At 46.1% G+C, this 10,424-nt stretch overlaps 1 protein-coding gene across 1 annotated transcript; it reads left to right on the top strand.

The window, feature by feature from the left end:
• The first annotated feature begins 481 nt into the window (after positions 1-481).
• PSMB5 (proteasome 20S subunit beta 5) lies at positions 482-3,335 on the top strand. The gene is given in 4 exon segments (XM_020963052.1): positions 482-613; positions 615-716; positions 1,486-1,792; positions 2,812-3,335. Coding segments are annotated over 4 exon segments (792 nt in total). The 5' UTR covers positions 482-517; the 3' UTR covers positions 3,099-3,335.
• Positions 3,336-10,424: the final 7,089 nt, after the last annotated feature.

Here is a 10,424-nt window from a genome sequence, read left to right on the forward strand (position 1 = left end):
GGGAAATGGTCCCATAGCAAGATTCCACTCACAATTAGGTTTTGCCCTTATCCAAAATGGTAGACCGAGTGGCTTCAACGGTTGGTTTAATGTAGAGTAAGACCCGAAAGAGGGGGAAATGAGGGAAGGTTAGTAGAGCTAAGTAGGCTCAAAACTGCTTTTCAGCCAGTCATTCCCTTTTCCAAGATGGCCGCCACTTTCGACTTGGGAGCTGTCTCCTGTGGCCTGGAAGCTGAAGTGCACTATAACTCAAATCAAGATGGCACCCAAAGTTTGAATGAGAATAAAGAGGGTCGACTTTTCCCCCTTTGCTAAAGCGGCTTTCTCGGTGGGGCTTGGGCTGGGCGTGGGGCGGGACCCAGGCTGGGCGTGGGGCGGGACCCAGGCTGCCCGGACTCAAGATGGCTGGCCACTCCCATTGTTTTGATCCAGGCTGCCCTCTTCCAAAACGGCCGCTGAGCCTTATATTGCGGACGACGCGAAGCCGCCGGTCGACTTCCGCTTTCCCCAAGTAAACATGGCGCTGGCCAGCGTGTTGGAGAGGCCGCTGCCTGTGAACGGCGCCGGATTTTTCGGGCTCGGGGGTCGCTCGGACCTGCTGGACCTGGGTCCGGGGGGGGCCCGGAGATGAACTGTGCCTGGCGGCTCCCGGCTGGGGGGCCCCGGACGAGCCGGGAATCGAGCTTCTTCACGGAACCACCACCCTGGCCTTCAAGGTGCTGATGCCGCCTCCCGGCTCAGGCCGACCCCCGAACACCTCCCGCTCCTCCCGGGGCCCCTGCCTCGCCGCTCTCCTGCCGTGGAGGCCTCGGGGAGCAGCTGCCCGACCCTTCCAGCGCCCCTTGCTGCGGCCCAGCCACCGCGGGGCTCGCTCTCGAGCCTGGGCCTTGGGGATGGAGACGGTGCAGCTCCCGGTGACGCCCGGGCCAGCCTGGGGGGTGGGGGAGGTGGGGGGCCACGGGGGAATGTGACCTAGGGCAGTGGGGGCGGGGAGTGGCCGGAGGCAGCCCTGAGGGCTTTGGGGCATCCAAAATGCCATGTCACGGTGATGAGGGCAAATGCCCCAGAACTTGGGGCCAGGAGACCAGCCCCTGGTCCGAGCTGTGCGGATAGCTAGCTGTGTGACGTCAAGCAAGGTGGGCAACGTCTCTGAGCCTTAGTGCCCTCGACTGTCGAGTAGGGCTAACACCTAGTGCGGGTCCAGTGAGATAATTAATCCAAATGAAAATCCTCTGTGAGAGGCAGGGTGAAGGCGATCCCAGCCCCACGGGACTGGCGTTGCCAGAGCCACAGAGAAGTGACTTGCCCAAGGTCCTGCAACTAGGCAACGATAAAAGCCACAGGGCTCCTCTAATCTGTTTTTTATAAAGCTATGGGAAGGGAAATGGTCTTTGGAGGAGGGGTACTGAGGGATTCTGAAAAGCAACTCGGGAAATACACTAGTTGGAAGCTAATGTGGCTCCCCTTTTCTCCCTCTCTGTTCAGTTTCAGCATGGCGTGATTGTTGCCGTGGACTCACGGGCCACAGCTGGTGCTTTTATTGCTTCCCAGACAGTGAAGAAGGTGATTGAGATCAACCCTTACCTACTAGGCACCATGGCGGGGGGAGCTGCGGATTGCAGCTTCTGGGAGCGCCTGCTGGCCCGACAGTGCCGGATCTACGAGCTGCGGAACAAGGAGCGCATCTCTGTGGCTGCTGCCTCCAAGCTGCTGGCCAACATGGTCTATCAGTACAAAGGCATGGGGCTGTCCATGGGTACCATGATTTGTGGCTGGGATAAGCGAGGGCCTGGTGAGTCCTGTTAACTGCATGGATCCTGTGGGTTGCTGAGTAGGGATGGATTGCAAAGAGCCTGATAGAGTGCTAGGGAGGCCTGCGTTGACTGTTCTCTTGACTTGGCTGGTTTTGGTTAGCCTCTTCAGGCTGAAAAGAGCCTCTGGGGGATGTTTTGCTAACTTACCTAATCATTCCTCATATTTTTCAAAAAACGCATTCCAACACACACTTTTGGAGTGCTTTTTAACAGGCCTCTGAGGAAGATTTTCCTCTCTGACAAAACTCTGTTAGCAGTTCTTTTCTTCACCTTAGTGGAGATGGAGAATAGAAAGTTTTACTCCTTTTGCCTGGCCTAGGCAGACTTTTTGGAAAAGCTGGACTTTGAGTGGTTGAATGCTTAGGGATGGGCGTGAGTGGTGAGCAAGGTTAATCCAAGTTTGGATTGGGCAAGGAGGGAAGTATCTGAGAGAATGCAGGGAATTAAACTACGTGGCCAGGATGGTTCGACTCAGCCCTTCTCTCTGACTCCATTCCAGCCAATCTCTTTCTCCTTCCCCTGAACTCTTGTGGCATTTGAAGTGCTAAACTGTAATATAGCCTTTATTTTGTACTAGCATGTAGTATTCCAATTGTTTCATGCCTTCTCAGCTAGATTCTCCCTAAGGACAGTGTGTCCTTCACTTTTGTCTGCCTGCCTCATAGCACTTGATAAAACGGTGTTCAATACAGAGTGGTCACTGATTAGACATCAGGTGGTTTATTTAAGTAGAGATTGAGCACATCAGAACAAATATCTTTATTTTTCATTACAAGATAGGGAGAAGTGGTTTCATGTAATCCTTAGGAACCCACATTTAAGATTTTAAATGTGATTCTCTCCAATTTGCCTCATTTTTCAGTTTATTGTTATGGTTATGACTTTGCTATGGTTATGACTGGGAGTTTGAACCAGAATGTGTTTTGGTAGGGTATGTGAGGAGGTGGTATTGCCTTAACCAGTCTTGAACATCCTAACTTTGTTTTATTCCTTCTAGGCCTGTACTACGTGGACAGTGAGGGAAACCGTATCTCTGGAACCACCTTTTCTGTGGGCTCAGGTTCTGTCTATGCTTATGGGGTTATGGACCGGGGCTACTCATTTGATCTATCTGTGGAAGATGCCTATGACCTAGCTCGGAGAGCCATCTACCAGGCCACCTATCGGGATGCCTACTCAGGAGGTGTGGTCAACCTTTACCATGTCCGAGAGGATGGCTGGATCCGAGTCTCCAGTGACAATGTAGCTGATCTGAATGACAAGTATCAGGGAGCAGCCCTCTGAAGGAGGTTGGGGGGAGTTGCTTTCTGAGTTTCTTGGGGTGACTGATGTTTGATGCCAGGGATACAGAGTTCACCGTCCAGAACTGGAAAGGGACCTGGCTCTTTTTCTTGTCTAAGACTTGATTATTTTTAAAAGCAACTCTTCATTGACCTCTGTATGTTATTGATTTATTAATAAGCTGCTACAGGAGCTAATGTTCATTTTACTTTGTTGTTAACATTATACAACTCAACCCCAGCTAGCGTTGTGTCTTTTGTCCATGTCTTTTGTCCACACCATCCCTCCTCCAAGCACTTTACAGTCAAATAAGCCAGGACAGTGGGAGGGATGCACTGTAATTACAGGAAACAGTGGTGTGAAGACTTTGTCTGGTGAATACATTAATGTCCCTGCTCAGGAGGTTAATAACAAAGGAGAAGGAGAGAGAGGCAGGGAGGAGGGGAAAGACACTTCCCAGTGCAGTTTGTAAAGAGATGAAAAATTGATGAGGTGGAAAGATGCACAAAAGTCTGTGCCAGACAGGGCAGCAGAGGAGAAGGCTTCCACCCCATGATTGTGAAGGGGAGACTGGTGCTTAAAAGTTTGGGGGAAATGAAATCTAAGGGTAAATGTTCTTGTATTTTGAAAGAGGGAGGGGCTGAAGTTTGGGCCCTAAAACTGGAGAGGACAAATAGATGAGTATAAACGTACTGACCCCAGGCCCCCTAGCATGCTTGCTACCGTACTGGTACTCAGGTGGGTGGCTATCATATCTTGGGAATGGATTGGGTTAGGGCCCACCTATAGCTGTCAATGTAGTGTTTGGGTGGGGAAGAGGCCCTGCTTTGAGCAGAGATGACTGATTTATCATGCTGAGCACTGAGGGGGTCCCCAGCTATGGTGGCAGCAGATGGCAAGGCCTTCTGTTAGGGAAAATAGAAGAGGTATTTGAAGGGAGAAACCATAAAAAATAGGAGAGGAGGGAACCAGTGGAGGGTCTGATGCAAGGACTTTTCTCTTTGCTGTGCTGGAGTGGACTCGGAAAGCATCAACAGCACAATACCTGTGCTTGGTTAACAGGAAGGAGGAAAAGCAGTAGGTAAGAACACTAACACCAGTATCATTGATCCACAAGGAAGGCTCCTAGAAGAAAAGAGTAATAAGGCCTCCATCCATCCCCACTGCAGCTGCTTCCTCTCCCCTTATTGCTCTTTCACTCCCCCCTCCTCTCTTACTCCTTAGCCCTGTGTAGTCTCTGTATTGATTGATGAGGGCTGTCTGCCAGGAACTGATCGAGGCTTGTTAATTGCATTTGTCAAATGCAAGGAAATTGGGAATTAGTGAGATCGGGAGAAGTGAGTTTGGAAAACAAACGACTGGTGCTAAGGAGATTCATCTTGATGAAAAGTGCCTGAGGAGCCCCTAGCAGCAGGGGAACTGCTAGGATGGGTCTAGAATAAGTCTACAGCTACTCTTGGCAGGAATCGTGTCCCAGGGTTCTGTGGGCATGGAGAAACAGCAAATTATTGGCTGTGGCTCAAGGCACATTTCCATTCATCTTCTTTCTTTGGGGGTGGTAAGGGTAGGATTATGCCTGGCCGCTGGTAGAAAGGGTAAAGAAGAAAATACTCTTCCCCTGGGCCTGGGAAGAAGAATGCTGAAAATCAGTAAGGTCTCCCCAGATACTTTGGTCTGGAGATGAATAGAAAAAAATCAAGGGACTTCTGGATCTCAAAGAGCTTTCTGTTTGTATCTATTCTGTTCATAGTGAGGGATCTCTGCAAGTGATCCTGTGATACCTCTAGGCACCAAGAGTTTAGGGGGCCTCTCCTCATTCTCATTTTTAAAGAAAAACACCAGCACCATGGTATACTGATTTATTTTTTAATTGTAAGACTTTTTAAAATAGAATGCACGTTCATTTTGTTTTACAAGGTTTTTTTTACATTTTAATTTACATTGTAAGATTTTTAAGTTACCTGAAATATTTAATGGGCAACAAAAACAAAACTGTTTTTCCCTAGTCCTAACTCTTGTGAGTATTGTAGAGACGCAACCTGACTGTGCCTGGCCCCTCACCCCCAGGCTAATCAAGGGGAAACCCTACAGCTAGAGAGGGATCTGGATTAACCCTTTTGATTCAGTGGGAGACCCTAGGGGGCACCATAAAATCTTGGGGTTTGAGACTGGAAAACCCATAATCTGAAGTCCTATATTTTCTGTAATGTCCTGGTTTCTCTCCATTCCATATTTGTAGTGAAAGGGGTAAACTTCTTCTATAGGCAGAGGTGTAGTAGGGAATCTGAAAGAAAAGGAGCAGTGGGAAACACAGAGGCATCTCAATGTGTGCCTATATATTGGCACAATGATAACTAACTTTGCTCTGCAGCTGTGTACTTGGGAAGAGTCATCTCTGGCAGCGATGGCCTGTGTCTCAGTTTGCATGGGGATGATGGATGCTGCTCAGCACTTGGGTAATGCTGTTGGATGGAATGTACCAGTTCAGGGACTCCCATCAGATCCATTTCCCAGTGCAGCCCTCTTGACAAAGGATGATGGAAAGGAAATTGCCTTAAATAGCTGGAAGATTAATTTTTCACTGCCGTTCCCAGGCAGCAAAGCGACCGAGCTCATCAGATGACAACTGACAACTTTCCCTCCCTCCACTGGTTCAGTAACACCAAACCTTAGCTCTTTGGGGCACATAATGGGGCCAGTCTCATTAGGCAGAGAACAGAAATGAGCCTGGAAGTTCTTCAACCTCCTCTCCCTTGGAGGAAAGGCTAGGAAGAGAAGGCAGAAGAGACTAACTAATGTAACCATCTATACCAGTTTAGGCCTAGCATCAAGGGCCATAACGAAGAGAGCAACACCACCAGTTATTTGCAGGAAGTTTGGAAGGTGGGGATGGGACCAATACAGTTAAAACAAGGACAGAAGCAAAATATTTACTGAGTATTCCTTCTTTGGGCAAAACTAGGAGGGCAGTTTCTTGATATCCTCAGGTAGCAAAGAGAAACCTGTCAAAACCATTTGGGTGGTAGAAAGTCACCCTGTTTGAGGGGGAATTAAAAAACCCCAAAAACCAAATGATTTATTTAAGGCTAAGGATTCCACAGGACCTAGTACACTGGAGGAGCAAGAGGAGGGATAGAGGGGATCACAGCCTGAGAAAGGTAGAAGAATTATTTTGATGGAATGGGGAGGGTGGGAGTTGGGGGTGGAATGAATGAATGACTGTCCCTTTTCAGGAGTACAGCTGTGATTAAGAATTCTGCAACTAAGCAGCAGTTATCAACAAAAGATGTTAAGTTCTTTATCTCTTTCCCCTTACCCACAAATATTACAACGAAGCATCTCTGTTGCTTTTTTTTCCCCCTTTTATCTAGTTTCCCCTCAGGAAGCAGGGATTGTGATGGGAAAGGTTTAATTATAGAGGGCAGGAGGAGGGAGCAAACACAGCAGTCAGATCTGTGCTGGATCAGCGACTGCCTAAACCCTCCTGCCAGGTCTAGGATCCTTTCTCCCCTCCCCCACCCAGTCAGGTTGGTCTGTCCATGTCACTACATCGTCCTCTCTTCTCGCTAATGTTGGTCTCAGAGCCAAGCTCTCAGATCCTGGGGCTATGCCTCCTTGAAGCATCTCAGTGAGAGCCTTTCTAAAACGTCCTGTTTGCAGTTGTTAGTGGGTCAAGCAGAAGAAATTCCAGCTATGTCAGCTTCTTGGATTTATTTAACCCAACTTGTTTCTGCCTGAAGCTTTTGCCCTGCCAAGTTAAGTGCCAAACAAAAATTGGTACTTAACCCTTTGTAACTCAGTTGAATTGTAAACATCATTGAAGATTTGCCCCACTTTAACATGAAACATTATCATGGTCCATCTTTGTCTTTCTTTTCATTGGTTCTCCTTGGACATTTCCCTTCTCTCGACCGTTCTTTTTGTGTTCTCTCAAGCTCTCTCTAATTTTGTAAAATGCTCTTCTTTCCTCTACAGAATTTAAATAAAAACCAATCAATCAATAAAGCAAGTACAGCTTATGGTCTCTGTAACCAGAAAAGGTTATTGCCAGCTGTGGGGCACCTGAAAAGCAGATATAAAAGGAGGGAAACAGATGGAGTAGGAGAGATCAAGCAACAGAGAGACCTTGAGAGAAATGACAGGAAAAGAAAGATATAGAAGGGGAAAATGAAATAGGAAAATCCAGGCAGGGATGGTGAGATCGAGTCTGTGACTGAGACGAGTGGAGAGAGAGGTGAAGATGGAAGAGACAGAAAGATGGATGAAGACATTGATGGACACAGCTGAACTGTGTGAAAGAGAAGGAGCCAGCCAGAAAGAGGAAAAGGAGACTGAGAAGGACAGTAGACACTGAAAAGGCAGGAAGGAAGCGGCCAGAAACTAATGTAGAGTGAAACATGTTCCTCCTGAAAGAGAGCGTTTTTCCAACTACACCTGATAATCTTGTGCCTCCCTCTGTGCTGTCCCCACACCGTTAGAGTGGCTAACATTCCTAAGAATGCTTTTCTGTCTACACTGTCTGTACAACATCTTCCAAGACTAGAAAGATTTGAGCTCTCCCATAGGGATTTTCCTAATCCTACTATGACCTGCAGAATAAAGTATGTGGAAGTCTCTTCCTTTAAAAATAAGGGTCACTTCAGGGCAGCTAGGTGACACAGTGGATAGAGCATCAGCCCTGGAGTCAAGAGGACCTGAGTTCAAATCCAGCCTCAGACACATAACACTTACTAGCTGTGTGACCCTGGGCAGGTCACTTAACCCCATTGCCTAACAACAACAAAAAAAGTAAGGGTCACTTTGTGGAAGAAACAGCGTCGTCTATCCAATACTGTCACAGTTTTAGTAGCTTATTTTTTAGTATTATTATTTTAGTAGCTTATTTTTTAGTATTATTATTTTAGTAGCTTATTTTTTCTGTGGACATGGGGACAAAGAATTGACAAGTACACCCTTGCCTGGTGGTACCTTTCTTTTTTCCTGGGTGGTATTGCCCCTTCCATCTTCCCAAAATCTAGTATGTCACGGGGTTGGTGGAATGGTGGTAGAGGGGTAATGTGTAAGTCAGAGAATTGGAGATGGGGTGTTGTGATGGGAGTATGCCACGTCAGGAGAGAAGGAATGAGAAGTATTGGTGTGCTTGAAAGGCAAGACAAACAGTGAATGTGTGAAAGCTAAAAGAGAAAGATGCTAATTAGGGGAGTGTATTTCTGTGCTCTACTATGGCTGGTTTTTCTGCTCTGCCCCAGTTGTGTCACTACCCAGGGGACCTTGGAGAATTCCAGGCTCCTCCATGCCCCCCAACTAGTGCATAATACATGCATCCTTTCATTTATTGCAGCTTATCTCTTATGTACTGGCATCAAGTATCTGATCATCACACTGCTCCAAACACTGGGGCTGTGTAGGAGGGCTGGTAATCACCCAGTCTCCCTTGGGTCTTGAGGCTACATATATATTTTCTTTTTAGGAAAAGAAGGCAGCGAAGCATTTACACCCAGCAACACAGATTAAGCATCACCCTAAATTTGCAAGCACTTTTCAACGGGGAAAACATCCATATATGTGGGCCAGACTTTCAGCCAACCAATCCCCAATTCCTTTGCTTGGTGACAGCTATATTCCAAATTCTTACCTTGTTTTACTGTGGCAACATCAGAAAGGGCCCATTGATTACTTTCAATTCTACATGTGCATGCCTTGTCTCTCCACTCTGATAAGCACCTCAAAGACAGGGATTAAATCTTCTTTTTCTCCATCAAATGGGGTAATATTTGTAAAGCATTTAGCATGGTCCCTGGCATACAGTAGGGGCTTTAATAAATGCTTTCTATCCCCCACAATGCCTTCATAAAGGTAGAGGTGCATATTTTCCTTTTTCAGGTGTGTGCAACTCTTCATGATTCCATTTGGGGTTTTCTTCGCAAGGTATGTATATGCTTTAAAAATTCTAATAAGGATTCTCAGCCTTCTTGGAGCAATCCCCTATTACTATATGATTTCATGACACTTGTTTCTACCTCCTAAAAGTGCTGTGGAATATGCTTCAAAAAAAATTAAAATTAATTTTGTGAAAGTTTGGGGGAATGTTACTACATACCTGTTGATCACTGAAGACATAGTGGTGTCACAAAACCAGGAGTGAGTATTACACACACACACACACACAACACACACACACACACACACACCACTGTACCACATACTCCACACCCTGCCCCCAACCAATTTTGGGGCCTCTGCTAAGGGGATTTCTGTTCTTATTACTGTTCTGCTATCAGTGTATCTCTTGAACAGTTGCTGTTTAAGGAGCAAACTTGTCCTCATACGAAATATTTAGCTCCTGGAGCACTGATCTCTAAAGAGTATAGCTCTGTGGGAATGCTTTCTCTGACAGATTCATGAAGAGAGGGCCTGGTTGATGGACAAACTAGGAGACTGGGAGTCTGGATTCTCCCTCATGTGCAGGAGAGATTAATGCTTAATGGTGAAAGCAAAGTACCTACATCCTGAGCCCCACACTATCTGATCTTTGACAAGCTGCTCCTTTTGCTGTGCTTCAGTTTCTTTCTCTATTTGAAAATACCAGCACTTGCCTCTCTCCCATGAATGTAATGGAATAATTGATTTTTTAGTTTAGTTCCTCCTGGTACTTCTGCCAATGCAGATAGGCATCTTTTCTGCCGCCTGCACACTCTTTAAGAGTTGATTGGGACACTGAAAGTGGTTTGCCTTGAGTTCAATTCCACAGCCAATATCTGTCAAAGGTTGGACTTGAACCAAAGCCTCCCTGACTTTGAGGCCAACTACATCTACATCAGGCTACATTGCCCACTCTAAATTATTTTAAAATCCTTTTGTTATATCAGTTACTATGCATTTTGATATTTTCTGGGCTTTCATAATGTTTAAGCAGCTAGCACGTTACCATTACAGAATCTTAGAAATGAAAGAAACCTTGAGAAATCTAGTTCATTCATGGAACAAACATTTATTAAGTGTACATGGTGTTCAAAACACTGTAGTAGGTGATGGAGAATATACAAAATTTTGATAAGATATAGCCCATGTCTTCATGAAGCTTAAATCCAACCCTTGCTTCCAGGAAAGACTTTATTTAAACCTGGAATAGATAGATATCTTTCCTATTCTTAAACACACTCAAGATCTCCCAACTCTTCATTGGATGCTATTAGTATTTAACTGCTCTTGAATGTCAGAAGTTCTTAATTTTATTTAACTTAATCTGCTACTGAAATTTGAGTTCTTATCAACTTTTCCTCAGTAGAGGGCCTTTCTTATCTTCCTTCCTTGCTTTCTTCTTTCCTT

This window comes from Phascolarctos cinereus, unplaced genomic scaffold (assembly GCF_003287225.1).
Source record: "Phascolarctos cinereus isolate Bilbo 61053 unplaced genomic scaffold, phaCin_HiC Scaffold_3;HRSCAF=262, whole genome shotgun sequence".
NCBI classification, from domain to species: domain Eukaryota; kingdom Metazoa; phylum Chordata; class Mammalia; order Diprotodontia; family Phascolarctidae; genus Phascolarctos; species Phascolarctos cinereus.